Raw genomic sequence first — 18,334 nt, 5'->3', positions numbered from 1 at the left:
ACATGACAATAATAATAAGATAACATGATAATAACATGACAATAATAATAAGATAAGATGATAATAACATGACAATAATAATAAGATAACATGATAATAACATGACAATAATAATAAGAAAATATGATAATAATAAGATAAGATGATAAAAACAAGATAGTTAATAATAAGAAAAGATGATCATATTAATAAGATAACATGATAATAACATGATAATAATAATAAGATAAGATGATAATAACATGATAATATTAATAAGATAAGATGATAATAACATGATAATAATAATAAGATAAGATGATAATAACATGATAATTAATAATAAGAAAAGATGATCATATTAATAAGATAAGATGATAATAACATGATAATAATAATAAGATAAGATGATAATAACAAGATAATAATAATAAGATAACATGATAATAACATGATAATTAATAATAAGAAAAGATGATCATATTAATAAGATAAGATGATAATAACATGATAATAATAATAAGATAAGATGATAATAACATGAAAATAATAATAATAATAAGATGATAATAACATGACAATAATAATAAGATAAGATGATAATAACATGAAAATAATAGTAAGATAACATGATAATAACATGACAATAATAATAAGATAACATGATAATAACATGAAAATAATAGTAAGATAAGATGATAATAACATGACAATAATAATAAGATGATAATAATATGATAATAATAATAAGATAAGATGATAATAACATAAGATAAGATGATAATAACATGATAATTAATAATAAGAAAAGATGATCATATTAATAAGATAACATGATAATAACATGATAATAACAATAATATAACATGATAATAATAATAATATAACATGATAATAACAAGATAATAATAATAAGATAACATGATAATAACAAGATAATAATAATAAGATAACATGATAATAACATGATAATTAATAATAAGAAAAGATGATCATATTAATAAGATAAGATGATAATAACATGACTATAATAATAAGAAAAGATGATAATAACATGATAATAATAAGAAGTCTTCACTCACATGTTACATCACAGATCATTCATTCACTCTTTCATTGTGACAACAGTGCGCTGATGGGAAGGTTGAAGCTCTGAGCGACGCCCTCCAGACTGTCGTGACCAATTGGAAGGCTCGCCTGCCAATGCCCCTCCCCCTGGAGCTCTACAGCTCCGCCTCCTTCATCGGTCTGTTTGTGGAAGAAAAAGTCGCCGAAGTTTTGAAGAACTTTTCTGCAGACTTTGCCTCAGAAGCAGCAGCTAAAGCAGGTGAGAGTTTTGACTCTGTTGTTGTGTTGTTGACACTGTTGTTGTGTTGTTGACTCTGTTGTTGTGTTGTTGACACTGTTGTTGTGTTGTTGACTCTGTTGTTGTGTTGTTGACTCTTTTGTTGTGTTGTTGACTCTGTTGTTGACTCTTTTGTTGTGTTGTTGACTCTGTTGTTGTGTTGTTGACTCTTTTGTTGTGTTGTTGACACTGTTGTTGTGTTGTTGACACTGTTGTTGTGTTGTTGACACTGTTGTTGTGTTGTTGACACTGTTGTTGTGTTGTTGACTCTTTTGTTGTGTTGTTGACACTGTTGTTGTGTTGTTGACTCTGTTGTTGTGTTGTTGACTCTTTTGTTGTGTTGTTGACTCTGTTGTTGTGTTGTTGACTCTTTTGTTGTGTTGTTGACACTGTTGTTGTGTTGTTGACTCTGTTGTTGTGTTGTTGACTCTTTTGTTGTGTTGTTGACACTGTTGTTGTGTTGTTGACACTGTTGTTGTGTTGTTGACACTGTTGTTGTGTTGTTGACTCTGTTGTTGTGTTGTTGACTCTTTTGTTGTGTTGTTGACACTGTTGTTGTGTTGTTGACTCTGTTGTTGTGTTGTTGACTCTTTTGTTGTGTTGTTGACACTGTTGTTGTGTTGTTGACTCTTTTGTTGTGTTGTTGACTCTTTTGTTGTGTTGTTGACACTGTTGTTGTGTTGTTGACTCTTTTGTTGTGTTGTTGACTCTTTTGTTGTGTTGTTGACACTGTTGTTGTGTTGTTGACACTGTTGTTGTGTTGTTGACTCTGTTGTTGTGTTGTTGACACTGTTGTTGTGTTGTTGACTCTGTTGTTGTGTTGTTGACACTGTTGTTGTGTTGTTGACTCTTTTGTTGTGTTGTTGACACTGTTGTTGTGTTGTTGACTCTGTTGTTGTGTTGTTGACTCTTTTGTTGTGTTGTTGACTCTTTTGTTGTGTTGTTGACTCTTTTGTTGTGTTGTTGACTCTTTTGTTGTGTTGTTGACTCTGTTGTTGTGTTGTTGACTCTTTTGTTGTGTTGTTGACTCTTTTGTTGTGTTGTTGACTCTTTTGTTGTGTTGTTGACTCTGTTGTTGTGTTGTTGACACTGTTGTTGACACTGTTGTTGTGTTGTTGACACTGTTGTTGTGTTGTTGACACTGTTGTTGTGTTGTTGCCTCTGTTGTTGTGTTGTTGACACTGTTGTTGTGTTGTTGAATCTGTTGTTGACACTGTTGTTGTGTTGTTGACACTGTTGTTGTGTTGTTGACTCTGTTGTTGACACTGTTGTTGTGTTGTCGACTCTGTTGTTGACACTGTTGTTGTGTTGTTGACACTGTTGTGTTGTTGACTCTGTTGTTGACACTGTTGTTCAGACTGTTGTTGTGTTGTTGACTCTGTTGTTGACACTGTTGTTGACACTGTTGTTGACTCTGTTGTTGTGTTGTTGACACTGTTGTTGTGTTGTTGACTCTGTTGTTGTGTTGTTGACTCTGTTGTTGTATTGTTGACTCTGTTGTTGTGTTGTTGACACTGTTGTTGTGTTGTTGACACTGTTGTTGACACTGTTGTTGACTCTGTTGTTGTGTTGTTGACACTGTTGTTGTGTTGTTGACTCTGTTGTTGACACTGTTGTTGTGTTGTTGACTCTGTTGTTGACACTGTTGTTGTGTTGTTGACTCTGTTGTTGACACTGTTGTTGACACTGTTGTTGACTCTGTTGTTGTGTTGTTGACACTGTTGTTGTGTTGTTGACTCTGTTGTTGACACTGTTGTTGTGTTGTTGACTCTGTTGTCCACACTGTTGTTGTGTTGTTGACTCTGTTGTTCACACTGTTGTTGTGTTGTTGACACTGTTGTTGTGTTGACACTGTCACTGACACTGTTGTTGTGTTGTTGACACTGTTGTTGACACTGTTGTTGTGTTGTTGACTCTGTTGTTGACACTGTTGTTGACTCTGTTGTTGTGTTGTTGACACTGTTGTTGTGTTGTTGACTCTGTTGTTGACACTGTTGTTGACTCTGTTGTCCACACTGTTGTTGTGTTGTTGACTCTGTTGTTCACACTGTTGTTGTGTTGTTGACACTGTTGTTGTGTTGACACTGTCACTGACACTGTTGTTGTGTTGTTGACACTGTTGTTGACACTGTTGTTGTGTTGTTGACACTGTTGTTGACACTGTTGTTGTGTTGTCGACTCTGTTGTTGACACTGTTGTTGTGTTGTTGACACTGTTGTTGTGTTGTTGACTCTGTTGTTGACACTGTTGTTCAGACTGTTGTTGTGTTGTTGACTCTGTTGTTGACACTGTTGTTGACTCTGTTGTTGTGTTGTTGACACTGTTGTTGTGTTGTTGACTCTGTTGTTGTGTTGTTGACTCTGTTGTTGTATTGTTGACTCTGTTGTTGTGTTGTTGACACTGTTGTTGTGTTGTTGACACTGTTGTTGACACTGTTGTTGACTCTGTTGTTGTGTTGTTGACACTGTTGTTGTGTTGTTGACTCTGTTGTTGACACTTTGTTGTGTTGTTGACTCTGTTGTTGACACTGTTGTTGACACTGTTGTTGACTCTGTTGTTGTGTTGTTGACACTGTTGTTGTGTTGTTGACTCTGTTGTTGACACTGTTGTTGTGTTGTTGACTCTGTTGTCCACACTGTTGTTGTGTTGTTGACTCTGTTGTTCACACTGTTGTTGTGTTGTTGACACTGTTGTTGACACTGTTGTTGTGTTGTCGACTCTGTTGTTGACACTGTTGTTGTGTTGTTGACACTGTTGTTGTGTTGTTGACTCTGTTGTTGACACTGTTGTTCAGACTGTTGTTGTGTTGTTGACTCTGTTGTTGACACTGTTGTTGACTCTGTTGTTGTGTTGTTGACACTGTTGTTGTGTTGTTGACTCTGTTGTTGTGTTGTTGACTCTGTTGTTGTATTGTTGACTCTGTTGTTGTGTTGTTGACACTGTTGTTGTGTTGTTGACACTGTTGTTGACACTGTTGTTGACTCTGTTGTTGTGTTGTTGACACTGTTGTTGTGTTGTTGACTCTGTTGTTGACACTTTGTTGTGTTGTTGACTCTGTTGTTGACACTGTTGTTGACACTGTTGTTGACTCTGTTGTTGTGTTGTTGACACTGTTGTTGTGTTGTTGACTCTGTTGTTGACACTGTTGTTGTGTTGTTGACTCTGTTGTCCACACTGTTGTTGTGTTGTTGACTCTGTTGTTCACACTGTTGTTGTGTTGTTGACACTGTTGTTGTGTTGACACTGTCACTGACACTGTTGTTGTGTTGTTGACACTGTTGTTGTGTTGTTGACTCTGTTGTTGACACTGTTGTTGTGTTGTTGAATCTGTTGTTCACACTGTTGTTGTGTTGTTGACACTGTCGTTGTGTTGACACTGTCACTGACACTGTTGTTGTGTTGTTGACACTGTTGTTGTGTTGTTGACTCTGTTGTTGTGTTGTTGACTCTGTTGTTGACACTGTTGTTGTGTTGTTGAATCTGTTGTTGACACTGTTGTTGTGTTGTTGACACTGTCGTTGTGTTGACACTGTCACTGACACTGTTTTTGCGTTGTGACATGACGTTGTGTTCATGTGACCACAGACGTTCATGTGGAGACGCACAAGAAGCAGCTTCACGTCACTCTGGCGTATCACTTCCAGCCTACACACCTGCCCGCCCTGGAGAAGCTGGCCAAGAACCTGGACTTGTCTTCAGGGTGTGACTGGCTGGTGGTCCTGCTCTCCAGGGACATCCGCTTCGCTAACCACGAGGTGAAATTTCACTTAGGGGGGGAGACAACTGTGACCTCTGACCTCTGACCTCTGACCTGTCTCCCCCACAGACACTCCAGGTCATGTATCCCTACGTGCCTCAGAACGACGACGAGCTGGAGCTGGCTCCTGGAGACTTCATCTTCACTTCGCCCATGGAGCAGAGCTCGGCCAGCGAGGGCTGGATCTACGGGACCTCTTTGGGCACCGGACTGTCGGGACTCCTGCCCGAGAACTACGTGAACCGGGCCGACGAGTCCGACACCTGGGTGGTCCACGGGTGAGTACTATGGTAGTATCTCAGTGTTATCACAGTACTATGGTAGTATATCAGTGTCATCACAGTACTATGGTAGTATCTCAGTGTTATCACAGTACTATGGTAGTATATCAGTGTTATCACAGTACTATGGTAGTATATCAGTGTCATCACAGTACTATGGTAGTATCTCAGTGTTATCACAGTACTATGGTAGTATATCAGTGTTATCACAGTACTATGGTAGTATATCAGTGTCATCACAGTACTATGGTAGTATCTCAGTGTTATCACAGTACTATGGTAGTATCTCAGTGTTATCACAGTACTATGGTAGTATATCAGTGTTATCACAGTACTATGGTAGTATATCAGTGTCATCACAGTACTATGGTAGTATATCAGTGTTATCACAGTACTATGGTAGTATATCAGTGTCATCACAGTACTATGGTAGTATCACAGTGTTATCACAGTACTATGGTAGTATCTCAGTGTTATCACAGTACTATGGTAGTATATCAGTGTTATCACAGTACTATGGTAGTATCACAGTGTTATCACAGTACTATGGTAGTATCTCAGTGTTATCACAGTACTATGGTAGTATATCAGTGTCATCACAGTACTATGGTAGTATATCAGTGTCATCACAGTACTATGGTAGTATATCAGTGTCATCACAGTACTATGGTAGTATCTCAGTGTTATCACAGTACTATGGTAGTATATCAGTGTCATCACAGTACTATGGTAGTATCTCAGTGTTATCACAGTACTATGGTAGTATATCAGTGTTATCACAGTACTATGGTAGTATATCAGTGTCATCACAGTACTATGGTAGTATCTCAGTGTTATCACAGTACTATGGTAGTATCTCAGTGTTATCACAGTACTATGGTAGTATATCAGTGTTATCACAGTACTATGGTAGTATATCAGTGTCATCACAGTACTATGGTAGTATCTCAGTGTTATCACAGTACTATGGTAGTATATCAGTGTTATCACAGTACTATGGTAGTATATCAGTGTTATCACAGTACTATGGTAGTATATCAGTGTCATCACAGTACTATGGTAGTATCACAGTGTTATCACAGTACTATGGTAGTATCTCAGTGTTATCACAGTACTATGGTAGTATATCAGTGTTATCACAGTACTATGGTAGTATCACAGTGTTATCACAGTACTATGGTAGTATCTCAGTGTTATCACAGTACTATGGTAGTATATCAGTGTCATCACAGTACTATGGTAGTATATCAGTGTCATCACAGTACTATGGTAGTATATCAGTGTCATCACAGTACTATGGTAGTATCTCAGTGTTATCACAGTACTATGGTAGTATCTCAGTGTTATCACAGTACTATGGTAGTATATCAGTGTCATCACAGTACTATGGTAGTATCTCAGTGGTATCACAGTACTATGGTAGTATATCAGTGTCATCACAGTACTATGGTAGTATATTAGTGTCATCACAGTACTATGGTAGTATCTCAGTGTTATCACAGTACTATGGTAGTATCTCAGTGTTATCACAGTACTATGGTAGTATCTCAGTGTTATCACAGTACTATGGTAGTATCTCAGTGTCATCACAGTACTATTGTAGTATCTCAGTGTTATCACAGTACTATGGTAGTATATCAGTGTTATCACAGTACTATGGTAGTATCTCAGTGTTATCACAGTACTATTGTAGTATCTCAGTGTTATCCCAGTACTATGGTAGTATATCAGTGTTATCACAGTACTATGGTAGTATCTCAGTGTTATCACAGTACTATGGTAGTATATCAGTGTCATCACAGTACTATTGTAGTATCTCAGTGTTATCACAGTACTATGGTAGTATATCAGTGTTATCACAGTACTATGGTAGTATCTCAGTGTTATCACAGTACTATGGTAGTATATCAGTGTCATCACAGTACTATGGTAGTATCTCAGTGTCATCACAGTACTATGGTAGTATATCAGTGTCATCACAGTACTATGGTAGTATCTCAGTGTTATCACAGTACTATGGTAGTATCTCAGTGTTATCACAGTACTATGGTAGTATATCAGTGTCATCACAGTACTATGGTAGTATCTCAGTGTTATCACAGTACTATGGTAGTATATCAGTGTTATCACAGTACTATGGTAGTATATCAGTGTCATCACAGTACTATCACAGTACTATGGTAGTATATCAGTGTCATCACAGTACTATGGTAGTATCTCAGTGTTATCACAGTACTATGGTAGTATATCAGTGTCATCACAGTACTATCACAGTACTATGGTAGTATATCAGTGTCATCACAGTACTATGGTAGTATCTCAGTGTTATCACAGTACTATGGTAGTATATCAGTGTTATCACAGTACTATGGTAGTATCTCAGTGTTATCACAGTACTATGGTAGTATATCAGTGTCATCACAGTACTATGGTAGTATATCAGTGTCATCACAGTACTATGGTAGTATATCAGTGTCATCACAGTACTATGGTAGTATCTCAGTGTTATCACAGTACTATGGTAGTATATCAGTGTCATCACAGTACTATGGTAGTATCTCAGTGTTATCACAGTACTATGGTAGTATATCAGTGTTATCACAGTACTATGGTAGTATATCAGTGTCATCACAGTACTATCACAGTACTATGGTAGTATATCAGTGTCATCACAGTACTATGGTAGTATCTCAGTGTTATCACAGTACTATGGTAGTATATCAGTGTCATCACAGTACTATGGTAGTATATCAGTGTCATCACAGTACTATGGTAGTATCTCAGTGTTATCACAGTACTATGGTAGTATCTCAGTGTTATCACAGTACTATGGTAGTATCTCAGTGTTATCACAGTACTATGGTAGTATATCAGTGTTATCACAGTACTATGGTAGTATCTCAGTGTTATCACAGTACTATGGTAGTATATCAGTGTTATCACAGTACTATGGTAGTATCTCAGTGTTATCACAGTACTATTGTAGTATCTCAGTGTTATCCCAGTACTATGGTAGTATATCAGTGTTATCACAGTACTATGGTAGTATCTCAGTGTTATCACAGTACTATGGTAGTATATCAGTGTCATAACAGTACTATGGTAGTATCTCAGTGTTATCACAGTACTATGGTAGTATATCAGTGTTATCACAGTACTATGGTAGTATCTCAGTGTTATCACAGTACTATGGTAGTATATCAGTGTCATCACAGTACTATGGTAGTATCTCAGTGTTATCACAGTACTATGGTAGTATATCAGTGTCATCACAGTACTATGGTAGTATATCAGTGTCATCACAGTACTATGGTAGTATCTCAGTGTTATCACAGTACTATGGTAGTATATCAGTGTCATCACAGTACTATGGTAGTATCTCAGTGTTATCACAGTACTATGGTAGTATATCAGTGTTATCACAGTACTATGGTAGTATATCAGTGTCATCACAGTACTATCACAGTACTATGGTAGTATATCAGTGTCATCACAGTACTATGGTAGTATCTCAGTGTTATCACAGTACTATGGTAGTATATCAGTGTCATCACAGTACTATCACAGTACTATGGTAGTATATCAGTGTCATCACAGTACTATGGTAGTATCTCAGTGTCATCACAGTACTATCACAGTACTATGGTAGTATATCAGTGTCATCACAGTACTATTGTAGTATCTCAGTGTTATCACAGTACTATGGTAGTATATCAGTGTTATCACAGTACTATGGTAGTATATCAGTGTTATCACAGTACTATGGTAGTATATCAGTGTTATCACAGTACTATGGTAGTATATCAGTGTCATCACAGTACTATCACAGTACTATGGTAGTATATCAGTGTCATCACAGTACTATGGTAGTATCTCAGTGTTATCACAGTACTATGGTAGTATATCAGTGTTATCACAGTACTATGGTAGTATCTCAGTGTTATCACAGTACTATGGTAGTATCTCAGTGTTATCACAGTACTATGGTAGTATCTCAGTGTTATCACAGTACTATGGTAGTATATCAGTACACAGTACTATAGTAGTATATCAGTACACAGTACTATAGTAGTATATCAGTACACAGTACTATAGTAGTATATCAGTACACAGTACTACTACATCTTCTCTGCAGGTCTCACTCCATCCTAAGTTCTTCCTCTCCCGGCGGCTCCTGCAGCACCAGCGCCTCCACAGACGGACATCAGGACAGTTTGATGGACAGTCTGGTGGACTCTCCACACCTGAGCAGCCTCTGCCCCCCCATGCAGGTGCGTTGACACGCCTCCTCCTCCTGGCCCCTCTGATGACCTCTGGCCTTGACCTCAGGTGAGCAGAGCTGCAGGTGCGTCGTCGCTTTCCAAGATGAAGCTGTTCGTGTGTCGACATGGAGAGAGAATGGACGTCGTGTTCGGGAAGCACTGGGTCACTCAGTGCTTCGACTCGAAGGGTAAGACTTGTGGATCTGGAGTGAGAGACTTGTAGACCTGGAGTGAGAGACTTGTGGACCTGGAGTGAGAGACTTGTAGACCTGGAGTGAAAGACTTGTGGACCTGGAGTGAGAGACGTGTGGACCTGGAGTGAGAGACGTGTGGACCTGGAGTGAGAGACTTGTGGACCTGGAGTGAGAGACTTGTAGACCTGGAGTGAGAGACTTGTGGACCTGGAGTGAGAGACGTGTAGACCTGGAGTGAGAGACTTGTAGACCTGGAGTGAGAGACTTGTGGACCTGGAGTGAGAGACTTGTAGACCTGGAGTGAGAGACGTGTGGACCTGGAGTGAGAGACTTGTAGACCTGGAGTGAGAGACTTGTGGACCTGGAGTGAAAGACTTGTGGACCTGGAGTGAGAGACTTGTAGACCTGGAGTGAGAGACTTGTAGACCTGGAGTGAGAGACTTGTGGACCTGGAGTGAAAGACTTGTAGACCTGGAGTGAGAGACGTGTAGACCTGGAGTGAGAGACTTGTGGACCTGGAGTGAGAGACTTGTGGACCTGGAGTGAAAGACTTGTGGACCTGGAGTGAGAGACTTGTGGACCTGGAGTGAGAGACTTGTAGACCTGGAGTGAAAGACTTGTGGACCTGGAGTGAGAGACGTGTAGACCTGGAGTGAGAGACTTGTAGACCTGGAGTGAGAGACTTGTGGACCTGGAGTGAGAGACGTGTGGACCTGGAGTGAGAGACTTGTAGACCTGGAGTGAGAGACTTGTGGACCTGGAGTGAGAGACTTGTGGACCTGGAGTGAGAGACTTGTGGACCTGGAGTGAGAGACTTGTGGACCTGGAGTGAAAGACTTGTGGACCTGGAGTGAGAGACTTGTAGACCTGGAGTGAGAGACTTGTAGACCTGGAGTGAGAGACTTGTGGACCTGGAGTGAAAGACGTGTGGACCTGGAGTGAGAGACTTGTAGACCTGGAGTGAGAGACTTGTAGACCTGGAGTGAGAGACTTGTAGACCTGGAGTGAGAGACTTGTAGACCTGGAGTGAGAGACTTGTAGACCTGGAGTGAGAGACTTGTAGACCTGGAGTGAGAGACTTGTAGACCTGGAGTGAGAGACTTGTGGACCTGGAGTGAGAGACTTGTAGACCTGGAGTGAGAGACGTGTGGACCTGGAGTGAGAGACTTGTAGACCTGGAGTGAGAGACTTGTAGACCTGGAGTGAGAGACGTGTGGACCTGGAGTGAGAGACTTGTAGACCTGGAGTGAGAGACTTGTGGACCTGGAGTGAAAGACTTGTGGACCTGGAGTGAGAGACTTGTGGACCTGGAGTGAGAGACTTGTGGACCTGGAGTGAGAGACGTGTGGACCTGGAGTGAGAGACTTGTAGACCTGGAGTGAGAGACTTGTAGACCTGGAGTGAGAGACTTGTAGACCTGGAGTGAGAGACTTGTGGACCTGGAGTGAAAGACTTGTGGACCTGGAGTGAGAGACTTGTGGACCTGGAGTGAGAGACGTGTGGACCTGGAGTGAGAGACGTGTGGACCTGGAGTGAGAGACGTGTGGACCTGGAGTGAGAGACTTGTAGACCTGGAGTGAGAGACGTGTGGACCTGGAGTGAGAGACTTGTGGACCTGGAGTGAAAGACTTGTGGACCTGGAGTGAGAGACTTGTAGACCTGGAGTGAGAGACTTGTGGACCTGGAGTGAAAGACTTGTGGACCTGGAGTGAGAGACTTGTGGACCTGGAGTGAGAGACGTGTGGACCTGGAGTGAGAGACGTGTGGACCTGGAGTGAGAGACTTGTAGACCTGGAGTGAGAGACTTGTGGACCTGGAGTGAAAGACTTGTGGACCTGGAGTGAGAGACTTGTGGACCTGGAGTGAGAGACGTGTGGACCTGGAGTGAGAGACTTGTGGACCTGGAGTGAAAGACTTGTGGACCTGGAGTGAGAGACTTGTGGACCTGGAGTGAGAGACGTGTGGACCTGGAGTGAGAGACTTGTGGACCTGGAGTGAGAGACGTGTGGACCTGGAGTGAGAGACTTGTAGACCTGGAGTGAGAGACTTGTAGACCTGGAGTGAGAGACGTGTGGACCTGGAGTGAGAGACGTGTGGACCTGGAGTGAGAGACTTGTGGACCTGGAGTGAGAGACGTGTGGACCTGGAGTGAGAGACTTGTAGACCTGGAGTGAGAGACTTGTAGACCTGGAGTGAGAGACGTGTGGACCTGGAGTGAGAGACTTGTGGACCTGGAGTGAGAGACTTGTAGACCTGGAGTGAGAGACGTGTGGACCTGGAGTGAGAGACGTGTAGACCTGGAGTGAGAGACGTGTGGACCTGGAGTGAGAGACGTGTAGACCTGGAGTGAGAGACGTGTGGACCTGGAGTGAGAGACTTGTGGACCTGGAGTGAGAGACTTGTAGACCTGGAGTAAGAGACGTGTGGACCTGGAGTGAGAGACTTGTGGACCTGGAGTGAGAGACTTGTGGACCTGGAGTGAGAGACTTGTGGACCTGGAGTGAGAGACTTGTGGACCTGGAGTGAGAGACTTGTAGACCTGGAGTGAGAGACTTGTAGACCTGGAGTGAGAGACTTGTAGACCTGGAGTGAGAGACGTGTGGACCTGGAGTGAGAGACTTGTAGACCTGGAGTGAGAGACTTGTAGACCTGGAGTGAGAGACTTGTAGACCTGGAGTGAGAGACGTGTAGACCTGGAGTGAGAGACTTGTAGACCTGGAGTGAGAGACTTGTGGACCTGGAGTGAAAGACTTGTAGACCTGGAGTGAGAGACTTGTGGACCTGGAGTGAGAGACTTGTTGACCTGGAGTGAGAGACTTGTGGACCTGGAGTGAAAGACTTGTAGACCTGGAGTGAGAGACTTGTAGACCTGGAGTGAGAGACGTGTGGACCTGGAGTGAGAGACTTGTGGACCTGGAGTGAGAGACTTGTGGACCTGGAGTGAGAGACTTGTGGACCTGGAGTGAGAGACTTGTGGACCTGGAGTGAGAGACTTGTAGACCTGGAGTGAGAGACTTGTAGACCTGGAGTGAGAGACTTGTGGACCTGGAGTGAGAGTCTTGTAGACCTGGAGTGAGAGACTTGTAGACCTGGAGTGAGAGACATATAGACCTGGAGTGAGAGACTTGTAGACCTGGAGTGAGAGACTTGTAGACCTGGAGTGAGAGACTTGTAGACCTGGAGTGAGAGACGTGTAGACCTGGAGTGAGAGACTTGTAGACCTGGAGTGAGAGACTTGTAGACCTGGAGTGAGAGACTTGTAGACCTGGAGTGAGAGACATATAGACCTGGAGTGAGAGATTGTAGACCTGGAGTGAGAGACTTGTAGACCTGGAGTGAGAGACTTGTAGACCTGGAGTGAGAGACGTGTAGACCTGGAGTGAGAGATGTGTAGACCTGGAGTGCGAGACTTGTAGACCTGGAGTGAGAGACTTGTAGACCTGGAGTGAGAGACTTGTAGACCTGGAGTGAGAGACTTGTAGACCTGGAGTGAGAGATGTGTAGACCTGGAGTGAGAGACTTGTGGATCTGGAGTGAGAGACGTGTGGACCTGGAGTGAGAGACTTGTAGACCTGGAGTGAGAGACTTGTAGACCTGGAGTGAGAGACGTGTGGACCTGGAGTGAGAGACTTGTAGACCTGGAGTGAGAGATGTGTAGACCTGGAGTGAGAGACTTGTAGACCTGGAGTGAGAGACTTGTAGACCTGGAGTGAGAGACTTGTAGACCTGGAGTGAGAGACTTGTGGACCTTGAGTGAGAGACTTGTAGACCTGGAGTGAGAGACTTGTGGACCTGGAGTGAGAGACTTGTGGACCTGGAGTGAGAGACTTGTAGACCTGGAGTGAGAGACTTGTGGACCTGGAGTGAGAGACTTGTGGACCTGGAGTGAGAGACTTGTGGACCTGGAGTGAGAGACTTGTGGGCCTGGAGTGAGAGACTTGTGGACCTGGAGTGAGAGACTTGTGGACCTGGAGTGAGAGACTTGTGGACCTGGAGTGAGAGACTTGTGGACCTGGAGTGAGAGACGTGTGGACCTGGAGTGAGAGACTTGTAGACCTGGAGTGAGAGACTTGTAGACCTGGAGTGAGAGACTTGTGGACCTGGAGTGAGAGACTTGTGGACCTGGAGTGAGAGACTTGTGGACCTGGAGTGAGAGACCTGGAGTGACTTGATGTCGCTGGCGTGTCCACAGGTCGATACGTTCGCTCGAACCTCAACATGCCGGCTGCTCTCCCTGCCAGGAGTGGAGGTCACAGAGACTTCGACAAAGATTGTCCAATCACTGTGTTCGGATCCACTCAGGCTCGTCTGGTCGGTGAGTTCAAGGTTCAAGTGGTTTTAGGTCCAAACTAGTGAACATGAACTGATGTTGAATCTGGATATAAAACGATAGTGAAACAAACTTTAGTTTCATGTCGTGACGGAAGAAAAGAAAAGAAAGTTGAACGAGTGAAACACGAGAATAACGTTGATCTGCTGCAGGTGAAGCTCTTCTGGAGACTCACACCAACGTGGACTTTATCTACTGTTCACCCTCACTGCGCTGTGTCCAGACGGCTCAGAGCATCCTGCAGGGTGAGAGTCTCACTCTGTTCATCACTCTCTTCATCACTCTCTTCATCACTCTCTTCATCACTCTCTTCATCACTCTCTTCATCACTCTCTTCATCACTCTCTTCATCACTCTCTTCATCACTCTCTTCATCACTCTCTTCATCACTCTCTTCATCACTCTCTTCATCACTCTCTTCATCATTCACTCTCTTCATCACTCTCTTCATCATTCTCTTCATCACTCTCTTCATCACTCTCTTCATCACTCTCTTCATCACTCTCTTCATCACTCTCTTCATCATTCACTCTCTTCATCACTCTCTTCATCATTCTCTTCATCACTCTCTTCATCATTCACTCTCTTCATCACTCTCTTCATCACTCTCTTCATCACTCTCTTCATCACTCTCCTCATCACTCTCTTCATCACTCTCTTCATCACTCTCTTCATCACTCTCTTCATCACTCTCTTCATCACTCTCCTCATCACTCTCTTCATCACTCTCTTCATCACTCTCTTCATCACTCTCTTCATCACTCTCTTCATCACTCTCTTCATCACTCTCTTCATCACTCTCTTCATCATTCACTCTCTTCATCACTCTCTTCATCACTCTCTTCATCACTCTCCTCATCACTCTCTTCATCACTCTCCTCATCACTCTCTTCATCACTCTCTTCATCACTCTCTTCATCACTCTCTTCATCACTCTCTTCATCACTCTCTTCATCACTCTCTTCATCACTCTCTTCATCATTCACTCTCTTCATCACTCTCTTCATCACTCTCTTCATCATTCACTCTCTTCATCGTTCACTCTCTTCATCGTTCACTCTCTTCATCGTTCACTCTCTTCATCGTTCACTCTCTTCATCGTTCACTCTCTTCATCGTTCACTCCCTTCATCGTTCACTCTCTTCATCGTTCACTCTCTTCATCGTTCACTCTCTTCATCGTTCACTCCCTTCATCGTTCACTCTCTTCATCACTCACTCTCTTCATCGTTCACTCTCTTCATCACTCACTCTCTTCATCGTTCACTCTCTTCATCGTTCACTCTCTTCATCGTTCACTCTCTTCATCGTTCACTCTCTTCATCGTTCACTCTCTTCATCGTTCACTCTCTTCATCGTTCACTCTCTTCATCGTTCACTCTCTTCATCGTTCACTCTCTTCATCGTTCACTCTCTTCATCGTTCACTCCCTTCATCGTTCACTCTCTTCATCACTCACTCTCTTCATCGTTCACTCTCTTCATCCCTCACTCTCTTCATCGTTCACTCTCTTCATCGTTCACTCTCTTCATCGTTCACTCTCTTCATCGTTCACTCTCTTCATCGTTCACTCTCTTCATCGTTCACTCCCTTCATCATTCACTCTCTTCATCGTTCACTCTCTTCATCATTCACTCTCTTCATCGTTCACTTCCTTCATCATTCACTCTCTTCATCGTTCACTCTCTTCATCACTCACTCTCTTCATCACTCACTCTCTTCATCGTTCACTCTCTTCATCGTTCACTCTCTTCATCACTCACTCTCTTCATCGTTCACTCTCTTCATCGTTCACTCCCTTCATCGTTCACTCTCTTCATCGTTCACTCTCTTCATCGTTCACTCTCTTCATCGTTCACTCCCTTCATCGTTCACTCTCTTCATCACTCACTCTCTTCATCGTTCACTCTCTTCATCGTTCACTCTCTTCATCGTTCACTCTCTTCATCACTCACTCTCTTCATCGTTCACTCTCTTCATCGTTCACTCTCTTCATCGTTCACTCTCTTCATCGTTCACTCCCTTCATCGTTCACTCTCTTCATCACTCACTCTCTTCATCGTTCACTCTCTTCATCGTTCACTCTCTTCATCGTTCACTCCCTTCATCGTTCACTCTCTTCATCACTCACTCTCTTCATCGTTCACTCTCTTCATCGTTCACTCTCTTCATCGTTCACTCTCTTCATCACTCACTCTCTTCATCGTTCACTCTCTTCATCGTTCACTCTCTTCATCGTTCACTCTCTTCATCACTCACTCTCTTCATCACTCACTCTCTTCATCGTTCACTCTCTTCATCACTCACTCTCTTCATCGTTCACTCTCTTCATCGTTCACTCTCTTCATCGTTCACTCTCTTCATCGTTCACTCTCTTCATCGTTCACTCTCTTCATCACTCACTCTCTTCATCGTTCACTCTCTTCATCGTTCACTCCCTTCATCGTTCACTCTCTTCATCGTTCACTCTCTTCATCACTCACTCTCTTCATCGTTCACTCTCTTCATCGTTCACTCCCTTCATCGTTCACTCTCTTCATCGTTCACTCTCTTCATCACTCACTCTCTTCATCACTCACTCTCTTCATCGTTCACTCTCTTCATCACTCACTCTCTTCATCGTTCACTCTCTTCATCGTTCACTCTCTTCATCGTTCACTCTCTTCATCGTTCACTCTCTTCATCGTTCACTCTCTTCATCGCTCACTCTCTTCATCGTTCACTCTCTTCATCGTTCACTCTCTTCATCACTCACTCTCTTCATCGTTCACTCTCTTCACTCCTCAGGTCTGCAGCAGGACGGACTCACCAAGATCCGCATCGAGCCCGGATTGTTCGAATGGACCAAGTGGGTCTCGGGGACGTGTCTTCCCTCCTGGATCCCCCCTGCTGAGCTGGCCTGCAGCCTCAGTGTGGACACAACATACAGGTACTTGTGGACCTGCAGTCTCAGGTCATGACCTTCCATGACCCTCCGTGACCCTCCGTGACCCTCCTTGTGTTCCAGACCTCACCTCCCCGTCAGTAAGCTGGTGGTGTCCGAGTCCTACGACACCTACATCAGCAGGAGCTTCCAAGTGACCCGAGAGATCCTGAGCGAGTGCAAGAATCTGGGTAAACCTGCGACATCTAGTGGCGAACCTGAATATTACAACTCATTTATGACGTTATCCATTGGCGACGAGGAAAGTGAGTCGTACATAAGGTCGTGATGGTTCTTCTCTCAGGAAACAAGGTCCTGATCGTGGCCCACGCTTCCTCCCTCGAGGCCTGCACTCGGCAGATCCAAGGTCTCAGTCCACAGACCTCCAAGGACTTCGTGCAGGTGGTTCGAAAGGTCAGTATAGAACTTTATTGATACCTTGATGTTGCCGTGTGAGACGAGAGTTGAAGGTCACGACTCTTCCAGATCCCGTACCTGGGCTTCTGTGCTTGCGAGGAGCTCGGCGAGACGGGGGTCTGGCAGCTGGTGGACCCGCCCATCCTGCCTCTGACCCACGGACCCAACCACAGCTTCAACTGGAGGGAGATGCTCATGCAGGACTGAAGAGGAACTATTTATTATTTACATTGTTACAAACGCAGCCCGAAAACCAAAAGACGACGAACATCTTCCCTCATTTTCAAGTCAAAACACATGCAAAGTCTCAGGAATGGAAGGAGTGAAGGAGTTTGTGGCTGAAGGTCATGATGATGACACTTGTCATGGCTGAAGGTCATGATGATGACACTTGTCATGGCTGAAGGTCATGATGATGACACTTGTCATGGCTGAAGGTCATGATGATGACACTTGTCATGGCTGAAGGTCATGATGATGACACTTGTCATGGCTGAAGGTCATGATGATGACACTTGTCATGGCTGAAGGTCATGATGATGACACTTGTCATGGCTGAAGGTCATGATGATGACACTTGTCATGGCTGAAGGTCATGATGATGACACTTGTCATGGCTGAAGGTCATGATGATGACACTTGTCATGGCTGAAGGTCATGATGATGACACTTGTCATGGCTGAAGGTCATGATGATGACACTTGTCATGGCTGAAGGTCATGATGATGACACTTGTCATGGCTGAAGGTCATGATGATGACACGTGTCGTGGCTGAAGGTCATGATGATGACACTTGTCATGGCTGAAGGTCATGATGATGACACTTGTCATGGCTGAAGGTCATGA

General features: G+C 43.1%; 1 protein-coding gene across 1 annotated transcript in view; it reads left to right on the top strand.

The window, feature by feature from the left end:
* The window catches only part of ubash3ba (ubiquitin associated and SH3 domain containing Ba), a 49,194-nt gene extending 31,273 nt beyond the window's left edge, over positions 1-17,921 (top strand). Inside the window, exons 4-14 of the mRNA XM_087807926.1 lie at positions 1,108-1,306; positions 4,910-5,079; positions 5,151-5,359; positions 9,498-9,633; positions 9,692-9,812; positions 14,011-14,133; positions 14,301-14,393; positions 16,935-17,076; positions 17,155-17,261; positions 17,375-17,484; positions 17,557-17,921. Coding sequence (XP_087664052.1) covers positions 1,108-1,306; positions 4,910-5,079; positions 5,151-5,359; positions 9,498-9,633; positions 9,692-9,812; positions 14,011-14,133; positions 14,301-14,393; positions 16,935-17,076; positions 17,155-17,261; positions 17,375-17,484; positions 17,557-17,694 — 1,548 coding nt within the window. The 3' untranslated portion in view covers positions 17,695-17,921. The remainder of the gene's footprint in view (positions 1-1,107; positions 1,307-4,909; positions 5,080-5,150; positions 5,360-9,497; positions 9,634-9,691; positions 9,813-14,010; positions 14,134-14,300; positions 14,394-16,934; positions 17,077-17,154; positions 17,262-17,374; positions 17,485-17,556) is intronic.
* The last annotated feature ends 413 nt before the right edge of the window (positions 17,922-18,334 follow it).

Source organism: Callionymus lyra, chromosome 14, assembly GCF_982586985.1.
Source record: "Callionymus lyra chromosome 14, fCalLyr1.hap1.1, whole genome shotgun sequence".
NCBI classification, from domain to species: Eukaryota; Metazoa; Chordata; class Actinopteri; order Syngnathiformes; family Callionymidae; genus Callionymus; species Callionymus lyra.
Note: the sequence above shows the minus strand (reverse complement) of the source record. Positions and strands in the feature narration are given on the sequence as shown.